At 42.7% G+C, this 26,488-nt stretch overlaps 1 protein-coding gene across 3 annotated transcripts in view; it reads left to right on the plus strand.

Annotated features, from left to right (window-relative positions):
* LOC147459892 (U5 small nuclear ribonucleoprotein helicase) overlaps positions 1–9,652 on the plus strand; it is a 253,188-nt gene extending 243,536 nt beyond the window's left edge. For all 3 annotated transcript variants that reach the window (XM_086511073.1, XM_086511074.1, XM_086511075.1), the window contains 9 exons: positions 6,522–6,589; positions 6,673–6,841; positions 6,924–6,986; positions 7,060–7,155; positions 7,246–7,413; positions 7,499–7,681; positions 7,788–7,940; positions 8,114–8,242; positions 8,329–9,652. In XM_086511073.1, coding sequence (XP_086367199.1) covers positions 6,522–6,589; positions 6,673–6,841; positions 6,924–6,986; positions 7,060–7,155; positions 7,246–7,413; positions 7,499–7,681; positions 7,788–7,940; positions 8,114–8,242; positions 8,329–8,403 — 1,104 coding nt within the window. In that variant the 3' untranslated portion in view covers positions 8,404–9,652. The remainder of the gene's footprint in view (positions 1–6,521; positions 6,590–6,672; positions 6,842–6,923; positions 6,987–7,059; positions 7,156–7,245; positions 7,414–7,498; positions 7,682–7,787; positions 7,941–8,113; positions 8,243–8,328) is intronic.
* Positions 9,653–26,488: the final 16,836 nt, after the last annotated feature.

Raw genomic sequence — 26,488 nt, forward strand, 5'->3', positions numbered from 1 at the left:
TGATGATAGTGAAGTGAACCCCTAACAAGTAATGACGAAACTTTTGTAAAGAATACACCATAGCCAAACCTTCCCTTTCTGTGGTGCTGTAGTTGTGCTCTGCTTTGGTGAGCACGCGACTTGCATAGTGAACAAGGCGATCCAGGTTGTACTCCTTGCTAGGCTGAGTCAACACAGCACCCAGAGCCAGTTGACTAGCATTAGTATGCACATGAAAAGGAAGAGACCAATCTAGAGTCATTAGAAGAGGTGCTTCAGTGAGGTGTTTTCTGAGGCATGCAAATGCTTCAGCCTCAGGTTTTGACCATTGGAAGGGTACAGTAGCACTAGTGAGTCGGGTCAATGGTTGAGCCACCTGTGCATACATTCGTATAAACCTGCGATGATAGCCTGTGTGGCCTACAAAGCTCTGAACACCTTTCGAGTTGATGGGAGGTGGTAACTTCAAGATGGCCACGATCTTCTCTGGGTGAGGCGCTAAACCTTTTGCAGACACCACATGGCCTAGAAGTGTGCCCTCAGTGACCAAAAAATGACATTTGTTAGGATTGAGCTTTAGGTGTGCCTCTCTGCACCTAGGAAGACAGTAGAGAGCTGAGCGAGGTGCTTCTCTATATTTTCCACTGGGGTTGAACATTGAGCACTTGAGAAGGTCGACAAATCGTCCATGAAGATGCGAAGATGATCGTAAGTAAAGGACAGAATATGAGATATACTGCTCGATTGAAGGAAGGTGGAGCATTTTTCAACCCAAACGACATTCTAGTGTAGATAAAAATACCCCAGGGAGTCACGAAGGCCGTTTTAATCTGATCATCGGGATGGATGCCCAACTGATTGTATCCACTAAACCCATCCATGAAACTGTACAATACATGCCCTGCTACATCAAAGCCTTCAAAACTTGAAAGCTCCTCGTCCAAAAAGCAATGCCAAAAGCTGCCAGCTTTTCGTATATCGTGGTGGTGTCCGTACAGCAGGCCACGTGTCAGCCCGCCACGTCAGCAAATCAGGGTTAGGGTTTTCGAGCAGAATTAGGGTTTTCTATTTTAGTGTTAGGGTTTCAGCAGAATTAGGGTTGCGGACATAATTAGGGTTTTTGATTTTAGGGTTTGTAGGTTTTAGGGTTAGGGTTTCCAAAATTAGGGTTTGCAATTTTTAGGGTTAGGGTTTCTAGAATTAGGGTTTGCAGGTTTTAGGGTTAGGGTTTCCAGAATCAGGGTTTTTGCTCTTTGGGCAACCACGTCATCACTTTGTGACACTTCTTCTGTTACTTGTTCTTCTTAGGGTTTAGGCCCCTCGGCCGGTAGCTCCATTCTTCCGTAGGTCGACACGTCAACAGTTTGTTACATCTCCCCTTTTTGAAAGAGAGTAATCGTCTGCGATTACAGCATATCTGCAAAACAATTGCTCAAAAATTTCCGAGGGACATTCCGAGAGACAATCAGTTTGCTCTTTTTATTAAGGAGTTAGCTTCTCCTTTCTGCTCTTTTGATCAAGGAGTTAGCTTCTCCTTTCGTCCAGATCGGAACTCTTGAGATTCCGGCGTAGTAAAATTAGCCATCACACCCAGACCGTACTGATCTTCCACGGGTGTCTTGATGCACTAAAATTACATACCCAGGCAATCTCATCCAATTAGGAATATTCAGTAGTTGGCACATCACAATGCAACACAAATGCTTACATATGCATGCTACAAGACATAGAAACATAAAGCCGCCGATGAACACTCCTCTCGCATAACCTAACAAGGTCCGGGCCGGGAGATATTCAACGACTCCCTCATCACTCCTTCCCGCATAACCTAAAAAGGTCCGGGCCGGGAGATATAGAGGCCTTTTACAACCAAACGCCCCCAAGACCGCAGCCTGCGTCATTTGGAGGTGCTGAGAGTAGGCACTGCTCAGAGTTCTTAATACTCCTCCCGCATAACCATTCAGGTCCGGGCCGGGAGTCACAACAATAATTATTTTACAAGCATACAACCAAACGTTCCCCAGGCATCGGCCTATGTCGTTGGGAGGTTTCCAAACATACAACGAAACACTCCCCAGGCATCGGCCTGCGTCGTTCCGTGGTTCAAACAATACCAAAACAGTATTTCTCACTTCTCCACCCGGGAGTAAAATCACCAATCATTGAAACCAGTATCAAACCAGAGTCAAACAATTCAAATCGGCACCAAAACAGGTTCAAAACACATACCATCCATTTCAAACAAATTCCAAACAGGATCACCAAACAAGATCAAACAGAACTCAAACTTAAAAAGCAATCTAGACATCAGTCGAGCTCGAAAAGTCGACTGACGTTCCATCTTGAAACCTGCACCAAAAATTAGGGTTAGGCTTCTTCCATGAGGTCGTAGCCGAGCACAGCATGGTCCATCAGCTCTTGGACAGACAGTGTTTCTTTGGCGGCGATGGTAGTCCCAAGAGATAGCAATCACACCGAACCTCCAAGGTCATCAGCTCGTAAAGAGACATCTACTGAGAGATGTCGAGAAATTTCAAGTTATAAACTGTTAGGATTTCCATGGCAAGCATTTCAGGATACCCCACTCTGCCAGAAGTTGCACTCCAAAGAAAGATGTCAGAAACCATATAACTTCGGGCAAAAATTTTCTTGAAAGCTTGCCAAGTACTTGGAGTATGCTGCTTGGTAGCTGTAGACATCAACACCTGCATGGCACTGCTTCTGAGAAAAAACAGTGACTTGAAACAAATCTGGATCCTTCTCTTGCAAGTGATCTTAATTGGCTTATGCCCTATAAGACACTGTGATGAACACGGCAGCGCGCCCGATGCGCGATGAAGTAAGGGTGGAAGTGGCTAATACCTCAAATAAAAATTCCAATAGCTCTGTCTGCTCTTTTATAAGACCGGTATGCTTTTGGAAAAGCACACGCCTGATGCTCTGATACCACTGTCACAAGGCGGGCACCACGTGCCAATAGAAAAGAACAGACTTTTAGCACTTCAATAACAACTGAATTGAGAGAGAGAGAGACGACAAGCGACACGGAGTGGTGGAATTCCACCCCAGAGAGTATTGGCCACAAACCTTGGCGCCCCTTTCGGTATTTCTTTATATTGCATCATCAAAGTACAAGCCGATACTCGAGACTCTACACCCTCTCCAGGAAGCATGCCAGAGAATGAGCCCTGACCTCATATTTAAAAGCCCTTGGCCTAAAAAGCAATTACAGTGAAAAGCCTTCAAAACTCAAAAGCTCCTGGTCCAAAAAGCAATGCCAAAAGCTGCCAGCTTTTCGTAAATCGCGTTGGTGTCCGTATAGCAGGCCACGTGTCAGGCCGCCACGTCAGCAAATCAGAATTAGGGTTAGGGTTAGGTTTCGGATTTTAGGCTTAGGGTTTCGGGCAAAATTAGGGTTTTTTATTTTAGTGTTAGGGTTTTAGCAGAATTAGGGTTGCGGACAGAATTAGGGTTTCTGATTTTAGGGTTTGCAGGTTTTAGAGTTAGGATTTTCAAAATTAGGGTTTGCAGGTTTTAGGGTTAGGGTTTTCAAAATTAGGGTTTCAGCAGTTAGGGTTTCTGCTCTTGGGCAACCACGTCATCACTTTGTGACACTTCTTCTGTTACTTGTTCTTCTTAGGGTTTAGGCCCTTCAGCCGGTAGCTCCGTTCTTCAGTAGGTCGACACGTCAGCAATTTGTTACACTTAGTCTCCTGTTGAGACCGAAGCTCTTCTAGCTCTCTCTTGATTTGATCCAAAGCCTCGAGATGTGGGGGTTTCTCCTATCTAAGAGAGATTGATTTCTCCTTTTGAAGAGCGCGCTGTAGTTTTAGGGCTTCAAGTTCCCTACGTAAAGAAGTCAATGGATCAAAAGGACTTTCTGAAAACACAAAGGGGGTCTCTATCTGAGGGGAGTTGGTGAACAGCTTCCTAGTCCCCCTCTATCCTAGTAGCAGCCGCCACAAACTCCTCCAGAGTGGCGTCGGGTCGGAGACTCTCTCGGAGTTTTTGCTGAGAAGTTTTGGGAAGAGCCTCCACCCACTTTCTTAACCATAAATTCACCGGGTTGCTGGGGAAGCTTGGCAACCAGAGACTTGGTTTTAGTCATGAGTTTTGCAAAAGTCTCCTCTGGCTGGAGCACCATGTTGGCCAACTCATCCAACACCTTTTCCTGGTATTCACCTGGCCTGAATGCTGCACAACACTGTTGTCTTAAAGTTGCCCAAGTTGCAAAATGGTTCTCTGCAAACTGACTGTACCATTTGTGTGCTAAGCCATCCAAGGTAGATGGAAAGAGTACCAAATAAGCATCTTCTCTATTAAGACCACGACCTCTACAGAAAGATACAAACCTCCTTGCATGGTCATCTGCATCTTCTGAGGAGAGTCCCTTGAAGGTAGGAAACTTGATGTTTACCTTGGCCAAAACACGGGTCAACGCTTCCATGGCCTCTTGCTCAGGAGCCCGTTGCTCAATAGCCTGTTGTAACAAAAAGGAGAGAGCTTTACTGGGGAAGGTGACCTGGAAGATGTGGAACCGGATGGAGGAATGGGTGATGAGGTTGGACTTCTATTAGGTACCAAGGGTCGTCTTCTGTTGTAGTACTTCAGAGGACTCAGTAGTGCGCTTTGACGCTCTAATGACCGCCTTGTATGTGTCATGCAGCGACCACAAACCCAACCAAGCTTTGGGCAAGAAAACCTTTAACTGGTTGAACACAGGTCTAGACTCTACTAGACCAGGGCAAGTGACTAGACCACCAGGCTGGACTAGGGACGAGGAGGGACTAGACCAGGGACACGGAAGGCCTAGACCAGGACGAGAGCTGGTTGGACCAAGGCGAGAGAGGACCAGACTAGCAAGCTGCACAGTGCAAGGCAAAGTAGGCGAAGCTAGGTAGAAACCAGCTAGTTTCTCGATTTGTACCTCAATAGAGAGTGAGACTTCAGTTGAGGTCCCACCGGGCGTGCCAAAAATGAGAGCACCTGTAGCGCAGATAGTGTGTCGTGCTCTCTATAGTGGGTGCTCCTCAGTGCAATGTGCATGACATCTCTCACTCAAAACAGAATGGAAACAAAGGAAACAATCGATAACAGCTGATCAAAACAGAGACACAGCAACAGCAAGAGACCAGAACATATGAACTCGACTATCTCAAAGAACCGATACAGACTTTGGCGTGGCAGCACACTCAGCTCCAACCCAGAACTCACAGGTACAATGGGGGTGTCGAGGCTCAGATGTGCAGGGATAGTGCAGACGAAGACGACGATGTTGGACCATATATGAAGAAGATAAGTGATGACCCAACCGCTACTACTCATATATACCACCATACAGATCCACCATCGGCTCATAATAAATGTCAGCCATCTAAGTCTATCTTCAAATTGAGCGGTGGTGGTAACCTGGCCACAATGTCCACTAGACCATCATCTGTATCCCTGCCACGTGTCACTGTCCAGCCCAGAGAGTCCGTCCAGTGTGAACCAAACCAGACCACTGTACTATTGTGTCCTGTGAAAGTGACACTGTAGCCCTGCTACAGAATTGAATTGAGCTTTGCTAAAGATGAACGACTTCTACAAGCTTACCCAACGTACCCTCCCTGTTGACGCTTGCTATTCAAGCTCTAATGGATATCTCAGATGACAGGCAATTGTAGACGACGATGCTGTCACCTAGCCACAAGGTTGAGTGCCAATCTTTGGAATTCAATAGTATTTAGACTTATAGGTTCACTCTCGTCACAGCTGATTAAAAAAATTATAAAGCAAAGATTATCAATCGTATGTTAGGTTGATGGTTACTAGGTGAAAACATGGAATCATCCGCATAATATTGCCTCGAGGTAAAACTAAAGCATGCAATTGACCAATAGCAATCAAGCGATTCAAAAAAAGCAGTGTTTTAAGGAATACGACCTTTAACAAGAGTAGCTCAGTTTCTTCATTTACAAGATGAGGCTTACAAATATTGAGGACCTCTTTTTGTGATAGTTGATCATCAATAATCTGGTTGTATGTGACGGTCTAAATCAGTCAAACAAGATTACAGCATAGAAGGCAATCTGGCAATGTGTGAGCAGGTCTAAACTGGCTGTAAAAGAGTATTGCCTGGGGTGCCTCTTTTCAATTTACGAGAGATTTGTATTCCTTTAATACTGCATGAACAAATTGTAGCTCCATTTTTTCGTTGCTTTTCTTGATATTGAACATACCTGAGCACCAAAAAAAAATGAAGCCATATCTAGACTAATTACGGAAGAATTGAGTGATTGTTTAATCATTACAGATCTTAGCTGAAAAACAATTCAATGATGGCCCCCAAGATCAGTGGTAGAGTTTAGTAATTTATGGCTAAACTCAGTGATGGCCTCCAAGATCAGTTGTAGAGTTTAGGGCATTTATGGCAGGAATATAACATGCTTAAGATATGAGGATTTAAGATCACATGTCATTGATGCAAATTGTTGAGACAAAGTCTTTCCTTTTTGTTTGAAAAGTTCATGAATGTTCAACACTAATGATTGCAATTGCAGTTCATGAATCCCAGCTATTACGATCTTGAAACTACCACAAGTGAGGTTATAAATGCTTACTTATCCAGGCAAGCTGCTTGCATTCATCTGTACTGACATGAATATACATAGTACGTGGTCAATTTTAATTGTGCCGATGCACTTATTGCAGGCTCATAACAACAACACTCCAAGTTTTAGAGGATGCAGGATGTATCAGAGTAAATGAGGATGATTCCGTTGAACCGCTTATGCTAGGAAGCATAGCATCTCAATATTATTTGAGCTACAAGACTGTTTCCTTATTTTGCTCCAATGTCCAAGCCAACACCACCTTAGAGGTTGTTGACAACTATCCTATTATTTTTAGGCAAAACAACCATAGTATTCAGTTTCATGAAGGCTCCTGCTTGTTTTATCCAGGATATGCTTTTCATCCTCGCAGGAGCCTCAGAATATGATGAACTTCCAGTTCGACACAATGAGGTGCATGGTTATGTTCATGCTTAAGCGCGTCCTGGCATGCGTCCTTTCTTCTAACGAAGCAACATACGTGCAGGATAAGCTAAATGGCTTACTTTCGAAGGAAGTTCGTCTGGGAGTAGACACACGTGCTCTGGATGATCCTCATGTAAAGACAAATTTATTGCTGCAGGTATTGACACTAAGAGGGTCTGATCAAGTCTTAAGAATCATGATTTTGTAAGTTAGTAGACAGATATTCAGGGTTTTCTCTCTGCAACAGGCACATTTCATGCAGCTGGACCTTCCTATAAGCGATTATATAACAGACACCAAGTCTATTTTGGACCAAAGCATACGAATTATACAAGCTTTGGTAGATCTGGCCGCAAATAGTGGATGGCTCAGTACAGCCTTCAATGCAATGCATTTGCTGCAGATGATCATGCAGGTGCTGCGGATGGGTGCAATCTTGTATGACATAGGTTTTGCTGATGTCTTTTAAGATTCTCTTTCATTCTGTTTGTGTTTTTCAGGGTACATGGTTTGAAGAAGGCAACAAGTTCTCTATGCTGCCTCATGTTGATGAGCGAGTAATAGAATGTTTGAAGCAACACAGGCTTTTTGACATTCAAGCTCTTAGGAACTGCCCGCGAGAACTTTTAGGGCAAGTTTTGCAGAATCTTCTACGAGGGCCAGAGGTTACAGAGCTTACTAAGGTATCTTCTCTTTGTTTTGTAAACGAATTCAAGGGATAATGACCAAACAAGGTAAGACAGGGTTGCTCAAGTGTTGGATATTTTCTGTTTCTGATGTCTTTGGCAGTGCCTATCAAATCTTCCTCAGTTAACTGCTACATGGGAGCTCCATAATAAAAATAATGGAGATAAAGCTCTAGTCGGTGTGAATATAATTCTAAGAAGAACATCAAATTCAAGAAGGAAGGATGCTCGAGCATACACACCCCGTTACCCTAAGGTACTTAAGGCTAACTCATAGAGAATGTGGTTGTTCTATTTTTTTCTGAGAGAAGGATGTTGGAACATATACACCCCGTTACTGAGAGAAGGATGCTAGAACATACACACCCCGTTACCCTAGGTATTTCAGGCTCACTCAGAGATTGTTTATGTTTAAATTTTTCACATCAGGTGAAAGATGAAAGCTGGTGGATAGTGCTTGGCAACAAGAAAACATGGGAACTCTATGCACTGAAGCGAGTAAACTTTGTAGATTATCTGAGAACACAAATTGCCATATCTGCAGATCAGCAGCCACAGGTAATTAATTTGAGAGGCAGATGAATAAAAGAAAATTGAAAGATTTTCTTATGTAATTTGAATGTACTTTATCTTTTTCAATGCAGGAGACCACGCTTTTCCTGGTTTCAGATTGCTACATTGGACTAGATGAGGAATATCCATTACTAGCTTCTCTTTAGTGGTGGGTGATCTTGGGTTGTTTATGGCCTACAGACAGTATAGTATATACACTAGAGAAGTACACCATGATGACTCTAGTTTTATTTAGGAGGTCAGAGGAAGCAATTGTCTCATCAAACGAAGCTAGTGATGAAGTCGTATGCACTTCGATACAGCAGGTCTCTTACTGTCTCAGGATGCCTATACTGATCATATATGTGTCAAGGACGGCATAAAGACGATTCTTCACAGATTTTGAGTTAACACATTGGGTATAATTTTTGGTGATAAAAGCCATGAGAGTTATGGCAGAGGTGCATGCCATAAGGTTTCCATGTGACATCTAGTAAGATTCTGCGTCAAACCAAGAACCAACGAACGACATGGGGAACAACATAAATTGCCTCTCTATTCTTAAAGCACTGCTGCATCAAATAAGCTTCAGATAGGAGATCAGCAGTCTTGAGTCAAATTGTGAATATGAACACCTAACCATCAATCCACGGCAAATACGACTACACCGCATGGCGAGACAGAGGCAAAACACATTTTTCTGTACATTGTTGTAACTAACAGAGTTTACACACCTCCATAGTGCCCGCTTAAGACATGGCAGCCAATTTTGAATGGCAAGTGGTGCATTGGGTGTCATTGTTAGATTCTATCATTAAGAAAAAATTGAAAGAGTTGAAGCTTTATATTGGAGAAGGCATGGCGCGAGAATATTTAAGCAGCGCTAGGGCCCGTCCAAAAGCCAAGGTGAGTTTGATTTAGTTCGTAACGCTCTGGACCAAAGAGTGTTGGTGCGATTGGCGAAAGGTTAGTCCTTTTTGGGACATTTACCTTCCGCCTCCTGACACCACTTGGCTGATTCGAACCCTCACTTTGGGGATGAGTTTGATTTATTTTATGCTGAGTGGATACCAACTCAGCCTGTAATGGAAGAGAACTATGCTGCATTGTTCACAGAAAGCATGTAAACAGCTACAACGAACTTGTCTTACCTGTGAAATACAAATTAGCAGTTTTGGGGAAAAAAATCTAAATTTGGAAAAACTTGAGTTTCAATAGCGCCAAATTTCTCTATTTGTATGTAAGCTGTTTGGGGATAATATACTATGGCAGTGTGATCAAATCTGCTGGCAAGATTTTACTAGTTTTGAGGAACAGCGAGCAACTTTGAAGTCTATAAACCCCTTCATTAGTCACAATACCAAGGAACCTCTCTCTCTCTCTCTCTCTCTCTCTCTCTCTCTCTCTCTCTCTCTACCAAGTCATAGTTACAGCTAGTAGCACTTCTAGATTCATTTTAGCATCTCATTTTTGTACCCAGACATGGTATCAAGTTCATCAGTTTGTGACGGATTGGTCTCATAGGTCATTTTGGCCTTTTTAAAATGTTAATCTCTCTCTCTCTCTCTCTCCCCATTGTAACTTTATATGATGCCTCTACTGTCAGAGAGCTCCATTGTATCAGCTCACCCTTTGTATCAGCTTTCACCCCACCCCTACCCACTATTTTCTTTTCAGTTCTTTGTAATTTTGTACTCAGACTTGGTATAAGATTCACCACATGTAACCTTTTGGTCTCATAAGTCATTTTGGCCTTTTGAAGACGTTAATATTACATTTCATTCGTGTGTGTGTGTGCATCAAGGTTGTGGTGTATGTTGTATGAGCTGTATGTTGTGGTGTATATCAAGGTTGTGGCGGTATGAATACATCACATGTGATGCTTAAAGGACAAGTTTGGATGAGGTTGATGATTCCATGGACCATCCTTTTAAGTGATACAAGCCAAAAAGGCTTTGTTAGAACATGAATATAGCGGATTTGTGTTTGAGATTTTTTGTTTTGCGGTAAAAATACATTCCAAGATAAACTAGTCATTCACTAATACCGTCCAACTGTAGGAGTTTCCACCCTCCTGCTTTGGCATCTTGTGGCTCAAAAATGAGATGTCATCCTAGAATGGCTCCTTGGTTGGAATTATCCAATAGAACAACGATAACTCTTCACTATATGTAAGCATCTCTTGTTGGAACTAGTCAACCATGTCTATGTAGCAAATGTGCTTTGATATTAGAACAATTGGTAAAGTAAAGTCCAAAATAAAGATCTCCTTTTGAACATTCCATGTCAAGTTGGAGACTAATAGGTTTCCAACAAAAATTAAAGATATGTAAGCTTAAGATTTGAGATTTAAATAACTTATCAAAACATAAACAATGTAGTGCCTAGTGTGGCAAAGGCATCTTAGTTGAATGTGCTTGAAATTAAATGTGGATATGGATGATGCCCCCTTGCCTCATTTGTGAAGAAAAAATCAACATTGAAGTAAAACGTGAGCAACAGCTATAGGCCTAAGCACTATTAGCAAGAGCCCCAATGCTTTATTTTTTTTAGGCCTTCATTTGTTCCATGGGCAAGCTATCCATCATTTTACTTATAGCCATGTGAAGCAATGAATCTGAAACGTGATGTTTGTGCTTTCATACTTGCAATCTACTCTTTGTTAAGCTCTTGTTGAGTCTCCAAAAGAATAGATGTCTCTGTGTTGGAGATTATCTTTTCCTATCCTTCCATGCTACCTAATTTCAAGGCTTGCATAAATTGGGTGGATTGAAGGTCCTTGACACTTATTTTGGGGTCTAGATTGCCACACTAGTTTATGGAAACCTTGTAGTTAAGTGCACACGTGTAGGAACACTACTAAAATGGGTGACCTCTGGAGAAGGTGTGCATGTGTAGGAACACCACTAAAATGGTGACCTCCCAAGAAGGTATGCATGTGTAGGAACATTACTAAATTGGTGACCTCCGAGAAGGTGTGCATGTGCCTCATCAATTGGTGTCATAGTGTGGTATAATTGTTGTTTCCCTAGACCTGTCCTATGGTACAACCATCATGTAACCTACAAACAATGAATCTAAAAAAACCATCTTGTGAAGAATCCTTTGAAAAGCACAATAATATATTGAAAAGAACCAAGATGCATCCAAAGGCAACCAGTGTAGATGTCTTACTAAAGCAGAGGTCATGATCCAAAAGCTTAAGGGGATTGCTATTGGAAATGAGATCTCATGTACACCCATCCTACCTAAATGTAAGGCCTAAATAAAGTGGCTAGATTGAAGCTCCCTAGAACCTTAATGTTTTAGGGTTTAGATATTATATTAATTTGTGGAAACCTTGCGCTTAAGCATGCATGGCCAAGAACAATACAAGGATGGGTGACCTCTTGAGAATGTGCCCCTCTGCTAGTTCACTATGATGATCCACAAGGTAAGAATCATCCTTATCCCTTCATAGAAATATCTACATCGAATATGTCCCTAGTGACTGCAAGTCATTGATATTTTCCTAATGGATAGAGCATGCTTGCTCCTCATCATACCTTCCTCATTGTTGTTCCTCTACATGATGGACTTTGATGTCCTGGCCTTGCATTCAAGATTCATCAATGTAGCTATAGACAATTGTGGTGACCTCCATCATCTTCACTTTTGCAAGAGGGGAGACTGTCAAAACAGTATCCATCTTTATGTCTACACGAGACACTAGTTGCAATGTTGTCATAGCTAAACGGCTTCAGTCAACACGAAGTGGTGTTGCATGGCTTCATAACTACCCAATGTAAGTGAGTAACCAATATATAGTTGTATTCAAAGAGCTTTATCAAATTCTCTTTGGCTTCCCAGTGTAATCGAGTGACCAAAATATAGTTGTCTTCAAAGAGCTCTATCAAATTCTTTTGTGGCTTCATAAGGTATCCCATTGCACTTTGTCCCCATCAAAAGGAAAGGCCATTATGCTCGTAGATATCTTGCACTCATTTTCCACCATAGTTTGGAATAGGAGCTTTAGAATAGTGAGGGAGATATGCATTTGGAGCTCACATAATTAGAGCAACACCCTTTTGTTATGCTCATAACAATTGTTCCTCATGTGAGTTTGGTGGGAAAGTTCTTTCTCAATATGGTTTGATGAGCATGGTGGACAACTTGGAGGTGCATATTTGACAATCTTCCCATACTTAGGTTCTGCATATACTCTTTACTCATAGTTTGCTTTATACAAGCCATCAAAAATTATGATAGTGAAAAATGGCAATGTAAAATGTGGACTTCGCAGCTAAAAAATCTAATTAATAAGAAAAAAACAAAGGAGAAATGTAGATCCTTGACAAGGCTTTCAGCATTTGGTAGCAATAGGGACCTTGAGTAAAAGATATGCATGGAGGATACCCAAAATAATGGTCACTCAACATCAGGAAGTGTAAGGGTGAGTGGTATCTTTTATGATTAACAAGATAACTGGATGTAATGCCTTAAGATGAGTGCACACATGTGGTTGGCTAAAGGGTCATGCATGAAGGATATGTGACTCAACCTTGAGAGATAGAGAGGGTCCTATCACATTGCAAGGTAGCAAGAGCTATTGTATCTAGCCGCCTCCTTTTGCATTGTGGCTCAGCAGGCTTTGGTCATGCTTTGGTCATGGCACAACAAACGCCAAATACCAAGCCTCTATAGAGCAATGTGAAGGGGATCGGAGAGCACCACAGACGGAGAGTGAGAGAGAGAAGGAGACACACGACACACAGATATGGGTGGGGAGACTCAAAGAGTGAGCAGCCCCCTATACACTTATGCTATGTATAAGGTATACAAGTCAGTGGGCGCCCAGACTCTGGGCGGCCGGGCAAGGCACAGGCGCATATACCCCAACAACCTCCCACTTAAAGGCGACTGTGCCTTTAAGCAAGAGAACCTAGTCTAAAGACTACAAAAGGCGAGAGAAAACCGCTCTCAACCGATGCCCACTGGCTGGCTGTGATCGTGTGCATCCGGCTGTCCTGCTCCCGTGTAAGTCCATACACCACCAGACGTACCGCACACGTACTGCAAGTATGTACACAATACCTGCATATCTCCCTCGTGCACTATGCCATCATCAGTCAACAAACGACTGACAACCCAAACTGCAAATGCTCCCACTGCAGCTGCGATATCCGGTCTCAAGATCAACATCTCATACATGAGACCACCGAATGCCGATGCAATGCTAGCGGGCCCTGCTAGCTCTACGGAGCATGCATCAACATATATATCCCTGGCAATAGGGATCTCTGACTGACAAGGCGTGTCAGCCACATGCATCTCCTGACTGTCCGCAAAAGACGCATCAACCTGTCGTGCAACCTCAGAGCAAACCAGCTGCTCTAGATGTCTGCTAGAAGACATATCCTGCACAACTATATCCCCATGCTCACTGTCGAGCATAGAAAGGAATGACTGCATAATCGCTCACATCTCAGTCTCCTCTGCAATCATCCACTGCAAACATGACCACTTAATCTGCTGTGACTCACTAGAGCTCTCATGCTCTAACTCCGTATGCATAGACTCTTGCACAACGTCCTCCTGTCGTGACTCACTAGAGCAAGACCGCTCTACCTGTCTATCCTGCATAGAAGTATCTCGCACAACTGACTCTCTGCTTTGCTCAGTCACTAGAAAAGCATGCATGTCTTACTCTGTCACCTCTCTGTGTGACTGCTCAAGTCGTGCCCCAACTGTGTGCACAACGAGCTCACTACTCTGCACTCCATGCAAAGCATCCTGCAACCCACAAGCATAAGAGACTCGCCTGCTCTCTCGCTCTCTACCTGGTTGCGTGATCACAGAGACAACACCATCTCTCGCGTGATCCACATGCAATGGGTAACCTGTACCACTCCTGGCACCTCTCGCAATCACTAGCGAACCCAAATGCATCACAAAATCTCGCTCTCGTAGCGAAATCTGACATCCACAATCTCTAAGCTGACGAATCGAGATCAAACTCACTGTCAAATCTAGTACATAGCGCACATGTCGTAACAAGTAAGATGCACCACTCGGTAATGACAGTCTCACATCTCCTGCACCTGCTATCGCATGCACCGATCCATCGGTCAAACGTACACTGCCAAGCATCCCGCTAGAATAGCTACAAAACCATGCACGATGCGGCGTGACATGAAACATAGCATCTGCGTCTAGCAACCACTGCGAAGAGAGTGCACTATCCACATGTATAGCATCTCGTGCATAGCTCGAGGTAAAAGTGACATCCCCGTCACTAGTATACTCCGACACTACATGTGCCTCAACTGTCAAAGCAACTGAGTCCATGGCATCACTACATACATCTCTGAGACTGCTATGTCTCCTACGATGTCGCATACGACGAAAACAGTGCCGTCTAACGTGTCCAGAATGACCACAATACCAACATGTCACATGTCGGCGTGCTCGTGAATGTACATGTCTCACACGAGTCTGTGATGACTCAGATCTATCATACATATCATGTAATCTGCGCCAAAGTGCTCTCGAAGTAGTCTCATACATAACAAGAGCATATACAGATTCCGCAAGGTGCAAAGAGAGTGTAGATAGTGCCATCTCCTCTAGCTCCTGCCACTGATCGTCAGACATGTTTGAAGGTCTACCTGCATTACCACTCAATGGTCGATGCAACCCTCGCTGTGTCAATGCATCAAGCATACACTCTCTCCATGCCGCAAAGTCTGACCCATCAAACACGCGCATCTGTGAGAGGTCACAATCTGATCGATCACCTGTCTCTGCCATGAACACAATGTAGCAAACTAGAAAGCAAAACCACCTCACCAACAACACCTGAAAACTGTCTACAAATATGGCCAGAAACACAATGTAAAACCTGTGAGACACACTCCAAAATAGAGCTCCCGCAATGTCAACCAAATGAGCCCTAAACTGGCTCGAATCGCATCAACAAAAGTCTGCAAATATGGCTCAAAACCTGATGCAAAGTTGCACCAATAACCGTGCAAAACCTTGCACAAAATCACAAGTCAATATGACTCAATCGCGCATAAATATCTGACAAAATTTTGGCAGAGTCTCCTTTGTAACTGGAGCAAAATCTCAATAGTAAACCTCAAAGAGACAATAATATATGCCACAATGGCCAATCCGGGAATAAACTCGACCGGAATCACCTCACAAAGTCATACATATGAGCATACCCGCTCTTGCCGGAGTACCACTCAACGGCACCTCAAATGACATACATGTGAGTGATGATTGCTGCCAAAATACCTTTCAATCGATGACCAAATGTCTGCCAGATAACTATAGCAACATTTCGCAAAACCTTGCAAGATCTGTCGCTATGCGCAATGCGAAATACGGCACACAAGGGCATACACAAGTGACTCCAAACTCCAACCAAATGATGACTGAAAATCACCTGTCAAAGTGGGAGTAAACTCAACCACTAAACTGTCAAAGAGCAACCTACGGATACATAGAAGCTATGGCGAGAACCTGGATAAAATCCAACAGAGTTTCTTCTATAAATTGAGCCAAATCTCAAATAATCTCAGCCATAAACAAATACACAAATCCATATATGGCATACATAAACCGCCAAGACCATGGCAACATAGCTCACTCTCGCATGAGTGGCTCTCTGGACAAATGCATATCCAAAAACCTGTGTACACCTATGAATTTGCTGGTTGCTGCAGAAAATACTCCGTGTAAGTGAGATATACCAAAAACAGTGTTTTTGGGACCCGAAAGTGCACAAATAAACCTGCTGCTGTACCTGCTGTAATTCAAAGAATAATTTCAGCAAATAGACATCACCATCGCGTCCGGAGCGTGCCAAAACCCTGACTTAAACTCCTGGATCATGTAGATCTGACTCTGTATGACGGAGCTACGCAAAAAATTGCGTTTTAGAGCCCGAAAATGGCAAAAACGAGTTGCACATAGTCTTGAACATGCTCCTTCTCCACTCTGCGTGATGCAATGTCCTCTCAATGCAAGCTCCAATGCAAGAGCTCTGCCACAACAGCATCCAAGCATTTGAATGTCAAGCTCTCCTCCGTCGAGCACTTCTCTAACGAGCTCCACTGAGCTCAAAAGCTCCTCTCACCAAGGAAGCCGCAACCGCCTCCTCAACCAAGGTTGACCACACCAAGCTCCTAAGCTCCAAAGACAATGCTCCTCAAGCTAAAATCGCTCTCCGTGAAACTCCGCGATCGAACTCCACCGTCGAGAGCGAGCGAGCTATCGCCTCGAAGCTCTACCAATTGAAGGGGATCGGAGAGCACCACAGACGGAGAGTGAGAGAGAGAAGGAGACACACACGATGTGGGTGGGGAGACTCAAAGAGTGAGCAGCCCCCTATACACTTATGCTATGTATAAGGTATACAAGTCAGTGGGCGCCCAGACTCTGGGCAGTCGGGCAAGGCACAGGCACCTATACCCCAACACAATGAATGCTTGAGATACCAGAAATCTAGGGCATACATGGCTGAATAACAAGCTACCACACACAAGGTGTCAATTGCATAAAGAGGAAAATATGATGCAACCTTTGACATTATTTTGATAGCATAACAGCATAAAATGGCTCGCATAACCAAAAAACCAACCATAATGATTTACAATCCGGGGGTACCTCTTGACCTCAATCTCAAACTCAGTCTACAACAGTGCATACACGTTTGGGAATCAGTTGTTTGGAAAATCAATGAGCGTAGAAGCTACACGTTCATGACACAAAAAAACAAAAAAAAAGTTCACTAACAAATAGGTAAAGAGCTACATTTTGGTGAAGTCTTAAAGACAAAACAATGAAGTGTGAGACAAGCTATAGGATTGTATGCACCAAGATTTCAAGCAAAACCTAGAGAATATAGTGTGCATGGTGAAGAGTGGTATTTCACTTATGGTGCAAGAGAAGCAAACTAGTCATGGTTTCAAGTCCTAAACAAGAGGTTGATGTGCATGCTAGCTAGATTCCAACCCAATATGGAATTTTTTTAAATGGTGGGGGGATAGAGCCCTCACCCAGATCCCCCTTCCCCCCCCCCCCCCCCCCCCCCCCCCCGCCCGGTTCCCTAGACCCACTAAAACAGAGTGTAAGAGAAGGGTCCTCTTCAATACAAAGGACCTTTCTATATTTATTTGTGTGCCAGATCCCCATTAGAATCAATTTCCAAGTGTTAGTTGCAAAGTTTACACAAACATTTTTAACTTTTTTATCTTCTATTGGCTGTTGAACAAGCATTTCTTTCAATTAGCTACTTTGCTTGTGAGAAAATTTGCTCAAAGGCCCTTTTGGAGGATCAATGGGGGGAACCTAAAGGACCACGCATGCAAGATGAGAGTGTGATGAAGAGCTAGACTCTTTGGTGAGCTTGTAACAACTTAGGTTGTGGTCACCTGTGAACAATAATCTGTAGCTCAAAAATGAGGTGAACTACATTGCAATTAATTGCGAAGAGGAATGCCTTCTGTCGTGTGTCCAATTATCCATTTGACTAGCATTAGGGAATTTGGGAGATCATTTGGAGGGCCTTATTGAGGAGAGAGAAAAGGAGGTGCATCCAATGAACAGCAAGCCAACGTAATGTAGAAATAGGAAGAAATAAATCAAATAATGTAAAGAACATGAGGTAAAACCTCGTTTTTATGGCGTTGCAGGTATCTATATGTGCCAAGGTCTGTATGTAGTTATGGTACTGAAAGACAACTACGATACTGTATCATTCTACCGCCACCAAAAGCTCTTGCTCCATAACCAAGCGTTCAAAACTGAATTTCCCTCCATTGGAAGCAAGTTGACCCTTTCTTCTACCACGCAAAAAGAGCCATGGTTTCTTCCTCTTCTTCTTCCCGCCCTAATAGCTCTAGGGGTTGTTGTGCTCTCTCCCCAAAAAGCCTCGCCATTAGTCTCCCGTAGCACCATAAGCTCTATCACTATCTCAAACTCCATCAATATAGATAGTAATGGCAACAACAGACAATATACATAGGTTCTTGGGTTCTTATGCAACCAAGAAGGAGGAAACGATCCTCAACAGAAAATTTATTTCGTTCAACATGGAAAGCACGAGTGCTACATTTCAAAGTGGAGGTGGGCAAGAAAATTGTTAAGGAAGTTTTTGTACAACATGTCTATAGTCACTCTGATGTGATTGCTAATGGTGGAGATGTCTCATTGGCTTATCATCCTTGATGCAATTGTGAGTGTGTTCATAGCCTTCCATCTCTATTCTTACATTTAGACCTTGCTGTTCTCTTTATTTGTTTATTCTTTTGAAGAGGTAGAACAATATGAATAGAGCAAGATCTATTTACACTTTGTTGTTGCAATTGCAGATGTCTGTCCTTCATCATACGAGGAATGGGAGCCACTAGAGTGTATTATAGGTCTTATCTCTGACGCTCACATTGGTGTTTTACAGTATGATGGAAGAATTAGCAAGAGTCTTGCAGATGAGGGAATTTTCTTCTATGAGCATTTCTACCAGCTCAACCATAAAAATCAAAAAGGTCATCTGGTTAAACTCCCTCTCCCTACTAATTGGAGTTGTGTTGTCTGGCCAGTCTCGGACACCACCGTGTGTGAGGCTCTCAGAAGCAAGATGTTTAGGGATGTGTAGAGGTCCCTACGAAATTTGGTACCTACTAAATTGGTAAATTTTGTTGTTGTTGACCTCAATTTCCTTTATTACAATGAGGTAGCTATTAACCTCTTCTTCTATAGTATGTGCTGCCTTTTCCTTCTCTTTCAGTTTATTTAATCCTTCTGCACGTCGATTTTCTGTTCATCCCTGGCCCTAGTATTCACATCGTGGGTGACTTCTACAATCTTCACCGCCTCTGGCTTTGATGGAGGAATAAGCAAAATTTCCTTCATTTTCTTATCTATAAATTTGTTGGGCTAGAGCAGCTTATCATATCTCCACCTTACCCTTTTCAGAGTTTCACTATCATTGTCCATAATTGTTACCTTGTGTGCATGTGTTGCAATAATTGTAATGTCATTGAAATATTCCAGCAAAAAATCCTCTGCTGCCTCTTGTAGTGCTAGCAGTGCAACGGGTTTCCACCTCATGGTACCAAAACATGCTTCCTCACATATTGACCTGACTAGTCTTTGGAATGGAACTAGAAGCTCAATACATTTATGAGCCTTCCTGATTTCCTTAAACAGTCTGATATATCTTTAAAGCCTATTCATCCTTGGAGCTTTCAAGATTTCCGTGGGTTTCCCTGGTCTCTTCTTTTTACTAGCAGATCTTCCTCCTGCTTCAGCAACCAAACCTAGTCCTTTTCCTACCTTCCTTGTAGTCGCCTTTGTTTTTGCCATTTAATTGTAAGCCAATGTCTCTCTCTCTCTCTCTCTCTCTCTCTCTCTCTCTCTCTCTCTCTCTCTCTCTCTCTCTCTCTCTCTCTCTCTCTCTAACAATCTCTCGCTCTATCTCCCTTTGAATGTCCATAAGATTGCACACTATGGCACGCGGGTATGATTTTGAGACTAATAGAATGGAATCCGTGCGCCATTGTGCACACATGGGCTCTCATTTAAACCACAACATTAAATTTATTTCTATCAGACATAGAATTTGTGATTATGGCGTGCGTAAGATGTTAAGCATAACTTAGAGACGTGTCTGTGTGCCATTGTGCAAACCAGGTAAATATTGGGAAGTGTGTTATTTTGGCTTGTGTATCAATTCCAATAACATACGATTTGGAGTCAAGCTTTCAAACATACACAAACAACACCACTCTCTGTCTCACCCTCATACCTGTAGGTATATATGGATAGCAATACTCTCAGTGTTGTCACTTTCTGCCCTCCCTTTTGAACTGTAGTCCTTCACTGTCTCTCTCTCTCTCCCTCTGTCTCTAGTGATGGATGCTTGCACTATCTTGTAGGCTATGAAGTCTGTAGCCTGCAGGCCCTCTCTCTCTCTCTCTCTCTCTCTCTCTCTCTCTCTCTCTCTCTCTCTCTCTCTCTCTCTCTCTCTCTCTCTCAGGTGCTACAATAAGCCTACCAACAAATATTGTGCAAATGTAATTGTGAAAGTGACCTTTCAATCAAAAGTATACGGTGCAATAAATGCGCACTAATTAGTTTTAGCCATTTTCCACGTGTAAAGCATGTAGTTATTCTCCGTGCATGTCAGCAACGATAGTATGAATGATATGTGTGTGTGTGGGGGTGTGTGTGTGTGTGTGTGTGTGTGTGTGTGTGTGTGTGTGTGTGTGTGTGTGTGTGTGTGTGTGTGTGTGAGAGAGAGAGAGAGAGAGAGAGAGAGAGTGAAGCAGAGGGATAGGGTGGTTCACACACACACACACACACACACACACAGAGAGAAAGATGTTGAGATAGGCATGGGACATCTCTCTACACCTAAGCCTAATGATGTTGACACCTTTGTATATGTGTTGTATGGCCAAGAATAGGCCATGTCTAGGCATTTGTGCCAGCCGTGTAATATGAGAGTGTTCTATATAAAGCCTTGTATTGTACATATACAATATGCTATGCAATATGATATCCTACTTTTGCGTGTATCTTAATTTGTCTCTTTAGTGGTCGTGCATCCTTTATTAAGTGTGTGCAGCTCAGTGTGAAACAATGGAGCCTTTCACCTTTGAGCCTCCTTAAGCTCCCTTCCCCTCCCGCTCCTTACAGCTGGTATCAGAGCCGGTTAGCACCACCATTAACATAGCAATACCGCGCACAATCCTTAGAATACCCATTTGTCCAATTTCCATCAAGCAAACACTTGTTTTGAAGGCAATTAAGGCTACTAACCAAGCCCCTTAACCACACAAAATCGGCCAATCGAGCATGGCAGCCGTCATCGGTAGCTAATAGGAGAGCAAAGGAATTCAATCAAGGAGAGTGTCAAGTAGTAGCGAGCAAAGCTACGAGCTCGAAGCAATGTTGGCACTACATCAAAACAAGGGAAGTAGCAGAGTATCAAAGAGAGGAGAGAATCCAAAAGCAAGGGAAGTAGCAGAGTATCAAAGAGAGGAGAGAATCCAAAAGCAATAAAGCAAAGAGCTCTTGAGCTTTGTAGGTTGGGAGCAAATCGTGGAAAATTGAGCAATTGAGGGCAACACCGAATGCAGATGAAGGCTGCAGAACCAGGCAAAAGCTCTACTGTAGTGTTATTTGCATACACACACACACACACACAAGCTATTGATCAACGAAGTTTTCTTCCAATCCGACCTCACGGATGCAATCATGGTATGAAGGTGCCCCCTCTTGCAGTTTCTGCTCAGTGAATAGCTCCACGCTACTCGCATTGCCCTTTGGACGGTTTCTGCTTGTTTTTGGCAATCGACAGACTCAAGCTTTCTTTTGTTTTTTAATGCTTTGTAATATATAAGCCTTTGTACCCACGCACAGCTTGTCCAATCTCACCTGCCTTATCATAATACAATTTATATCCCCACCCTTGTAGCCAACATAGTCGACCATGTGTTCACGCCCGCAAACTTGATAACAAGTCGCTCTCAAGTTCGCTCTCAAGTTCAACCGCCGTCAAGATTTTCAACTCTCAGATTCTCCAACACCCTTCAAGCTCTCAACCCTCGGAATTATTACGCTCGAATTTATCATACCAAGCAAAAGCGACTCCAAAGTTTTTCCGAAGCATTCACACGCAATCTTTTGATTTAAGTTTTGTATGTTAAATTTGTGCACTACTAGGCACACTAAGACTTGTAAATGCACGAGGGTCTTAGACACTGCCTTTATGGTAAGACCACCCTCACACGCACAAGATTTTCTCTCTTATTCACTTGTGAAGAGTGTCTTCACGCTTGTGAAGAGGTGCTTCACAAGAGAAATTATAAAGAAGGTAGACAAATATTTTTCTACCTGCTTGGGCTCTCGGTAACTCATGAGACTCTACTTAAGAAGGGGAGGAGCAAGTATGATTGCTGATGACAACAAAGATGAAGATGACAGTAGCAGTAGTAGCAACAAAGACAAAGGGAGAGTCAACAATACAGAGAACACGGACAAGGACGAAGACAAAGAAGAGGAGAGCTGTCTCCATGTTTTTACTTCACCCAACCCTTTCATTGAATACATTGATGTATTGTAGAAAATATGGATGGTCCTCAGTCTACTCATAGAGTCTGAGTGATTCTAGTTTGAGGGGAGGATACTTTGGTCTAGGTGACGCCATATTGCAAGATGAGACCACTTATTGTAGCCTGTGTGGCATATTCTATGTGACTACGAGTCTGTGTGACCTCTATTAGCCTGTGTGGTAAAGTTTGTGTGACAGTGAGTCTCTGTCCAGTTTTTCAGTAGTCCATGCCTAAGGAGAGGATTGTTGAGATAGGCATGGGACATCTCTCTACACCTAAGCCTAATGATGTTGACACCTTTGTATATGTGTTGTATGGCCAAGAATAAGCCATGTCTAGGCATTTTTGCCAGCCGTGTAATATCAAGGCTCTATATAAAGCCTTGTATTGACCATATACAATATGCTATGCAATATGATATCCTACTTTTGTGTGTATCTTAATTTGTCCCTTTAGTGGTCATGCATCTTTTATTAAGTGTGTGCAACTCACTGTGTAACAATGGAGCCTTTCAACTTTGAGCCTCCTTAAGCTCCCTTCCCCTCCTGATCCTTACAAGAGAGAGAAAGTGTGTGAGGGAGAGGTTTTTGGAGAGAGAGAGAGAGAGAGAGAGGGACTGGTACACAAAGATTGCATCGTGAAGGTTGCCATGCCAAGCCCAGGAAAAGGTAACCCCTATGATTTTTCTTTTGTTTGAGAGAGAGAGAGAGAGAGAGAGAGAGAGATAGATGCGAAAATTTGGGAGGACTTTTGGCGCGCAAAGTGGTCTTTTATGTAAGCATATAGTTGTATGCGCGCCGTAGCGGACTCACAGAGTGAGAGCAAAGCCCCTCCCTCTATTTTTTCCTATGGTGCGCATAAGCGTACAAGTGGTCTTGTAATTGTTCTTTGCAGTGGTAAGGGGCAAGAAAAAAGGGAAATAGAGGAGTTGAACTCAAATAAAATGAGCTGCTCTAAGTAACCTCTGTAAAAAAATTTAAAAAAACATGTGAGGAGAGAGAGAGAGAGAGAGAGAGAGAGAGAGAGAGAGAGAGACTTGAACCAACCAACCTTGGCAATACTTACCTTTTTTTCCCTGTATTTTTTTTTTCTTAGGATTAAGATCCCACAGAATGAAGAGACAGAGGGTGGATCCAGAAGTTGTCCTAGGTGAACAGGAAGCAGAAGAGAGACCACCTAAGTTTCTCGGAGGCTCTTTAAAGAGAGATGTGGACTTTTCTCTTGCTAAAGATACATTTCTTGGAGATGATGTTCCGGGGACAGAGGAACCCCCCAATAACTCAGAAGATTCAGAACAAGAAGAAGTGCCTGTAAGCTACAAGCTACAAGCGACTAGCACCAAAAAGAAAAACATTGATCTTTCTTCTGCCAGTGAACCACAAAATGTAAGCAAGGGGTTCAAAATCCTGCATGTGTGGATGAAAGACTTTTTGATTTTGCAGTATCTGCAGGAGCTATTGAAATGTTCAACAAGGTCTCTTCTATCTTCAATGCCCCATTCATTCTGGATTACCTTATAGATCAACACAACGATTTCCTTAAGTCTGAAAGAGACAAGTTTGAGCTTGAGGTCCAGAAGGGCAGGGTGGTTCTTGATGACATGGTGGTGGTGCACTTAAAAGATTGTGATTCCACAAGAGGGTCATATAGGAAGTCCTATCAACTACCTATTATCTATAGACCTTCACGGTGTCCTATGCACGAACGAGATTGCAAGCTAATTAAAGAATCCTTTGGGTTCCTTCTATTCTTAAATTCTCTATTTGCTAGTCTATTGAATAATCCTTCAGAGATAATGGATGAGGAGGATCTACCACCCGATGAACAAGATGATGAGGACCTGGAGTCCAATGAGGTTCCTGAGATTGAGGATGATATTAATCTCGAGGTAGAGGCTAAAGAGGTGCAACGAAGCAAAATACTTACAGTTAAAACATCTGATATCAAACTACCTTTAGATGTCTCTGGCTTTAATGAGAAACAAACCGCATTGATGCTTCCTGGACTGCTAGACTTCAAATTTGGTGAGAGATCTTACATTTTCGTCCATGACATTCAAAGTATATTTTCTTTAAGGGAGGACTTTGCACTTGCAACACTCTCCAAATTTCAAGAGGGAAGGAGTGGATTTGTATCTGATGATAGCAGTGACGACGAGGCAATGGAAACCTCTAGTAACCCAATGGACTGCCTCAAACTTTACTTTGACAAGGCAGAAAAATATAGAGAGACACTCCCAGATGAGGCCACATTTCAAGCTATTAGAAACAACCTCATGCCATCAACCAGTACTCGGGAAGTAGAGGACTGATTTGCAAGGGTCCACGAGGTCAGTGGATCTACGGAAGCATGAATTATATATTCAAGATGAGAGCTACATGGTAAACCCACAAAAATAAAAAATAAAAATAAAAAAATCTAGTTGTCACTGTCTTTCTCTAACTCATACTTTTATGTACAGTCATGGATTGCTGAAAAGGATGACTTTCTTTGTCGTCGGACAAGAGAGTATTGTGGAAGGGATGCAGCACTAGGAAAATACCTTCCAAGACTCTGTGAGGCACCCATACTAGTATTTCACAATGGAATGTCCCAAGAGGGAAGTACATCAACATTCGCCCTCAAGATGTTCTCACACTTCCTAGGTGGACCAACGCTTCCACCTATGGTTACCATATTGCATTGTCTCTCTCCACTTTCTCTAGTCTTCACGAGCACTAGAGTTGTTGAATGCCTCTACTCGTTTCCGTTTCTTTTGTTGCAAATTACTAATTGCTTGTGTTGTTGCCGAGCAGTCTAATACATGTTTTTGTTGCAACCATGAAGGATTCTGCAATAAAACCATTGGAACAACTCTTTCAAACTGTTTGCCTTATCTCGAGAGCCTCCATAATGTGTGTGTCTGAAATATGCATTCTTGGCCCTGTAATGAGACTTTTCCAACCCTTTGGTGTTCCATATGCCTAGGTTTCCATACTTTTGAATGAAGTATGGTAAGTGATTGAAAATGATTTGCTACAAATAAAACAAGTTTTCATGAATTTTAAACAACCTTTTAGCCCTTATCATTCAAAAGGATTCGTTAACAATACCATGTAATGAGTAATCTGAGTTTCAATCCAAGCTGACCTAAATGCTTTCTTTAGTAGATAAAGGTTCTCCTTAAATTTGTTTAAATCATTTTGTGTCCACTCAGCTTTGTCACACATCTAAAAGAGCACATCAATTAAACACCACACTTCACCCTTGGCATTGCGAGTTGTGGATTCCTGGCCCTTCACTGCCATATGGAGATTTTTCCATTGCTGAAACTCAATTTTGCTGACATAAGTGGACTGATATATCCTTCCACACTTGGTTAGCTTCTTATCTTTGACGCGTGTTGGCTTTGATAAAAAAACGACGTGCCTTGACCCCACCAATAGATGGTTTACAAGGTACATCTTTATCATTGGTTGACCTCTTCTCGTCCCGCTGGATTTTCACATTGCCCCCATGGAGACCCATCTCTGACAAAACTAGTTCAAGTGCCACCACCGTAACCTTCTGTTCTTTTGAGTTCTTGATTTTCCAAGCAAACCCACCAATTATAGATACACCAACTTCTCCACAATTATGCAATGAGCATGCATTGTACAAATGTGGACACTGGAAAGTGGAATATCTAGAATAGGGTGGAAATTAGGATCCTCATTGTGGCGAGTAGGTGTCTTTCTCCACCATTTTGGGTCCATCGTCTTTGCATGCTCCATACAATACAAGCATGGAGCCTTTACCATAGCACACATTCCACAATTATACATACACTTCAGTGTTTTAAGGTCACCTGCAAGATGCCATTGGACGTGAAAGTCTCCCCTCCCATTGACAACCAGCACCTTTTCTTGATTCATTTGTTTGTCAATGATATCAAGGATAGGGGTTTGATGGAACACCCAATATAAAATGTCGTGGTCTTCTTTCTTTACCTTCAAGATTCAACCCGCATGAGATGTTAAAGTACATCCAAATTTTATCTCAAGAGGGCTCACCAAAGCTGAAGAGAAAGTGGAAATGGAATACCTAAAAAGCACCAAGCCACCATATGTTTGTTTCTAATTGAACACTGAAGTATAAAGCATCATCAGTGGGGCATTTTGAAAGA

Source organism: Adiantum capillus-veneris, chromosome 4 (genome assembly GCF_014529385.1).
Source record: "Adiantum capillus-veneris isolate H3 chromosome 4, ASM1452938v2, whole genome shotgun sequence".
Classification (NCBI taxonomy): Eukaryota; Viridiplantae; Streptophyta; class Polypodiopsida; order Polypodiales; family Pteridaceae; genus Adiantum; species Adiantum capillus-veneris.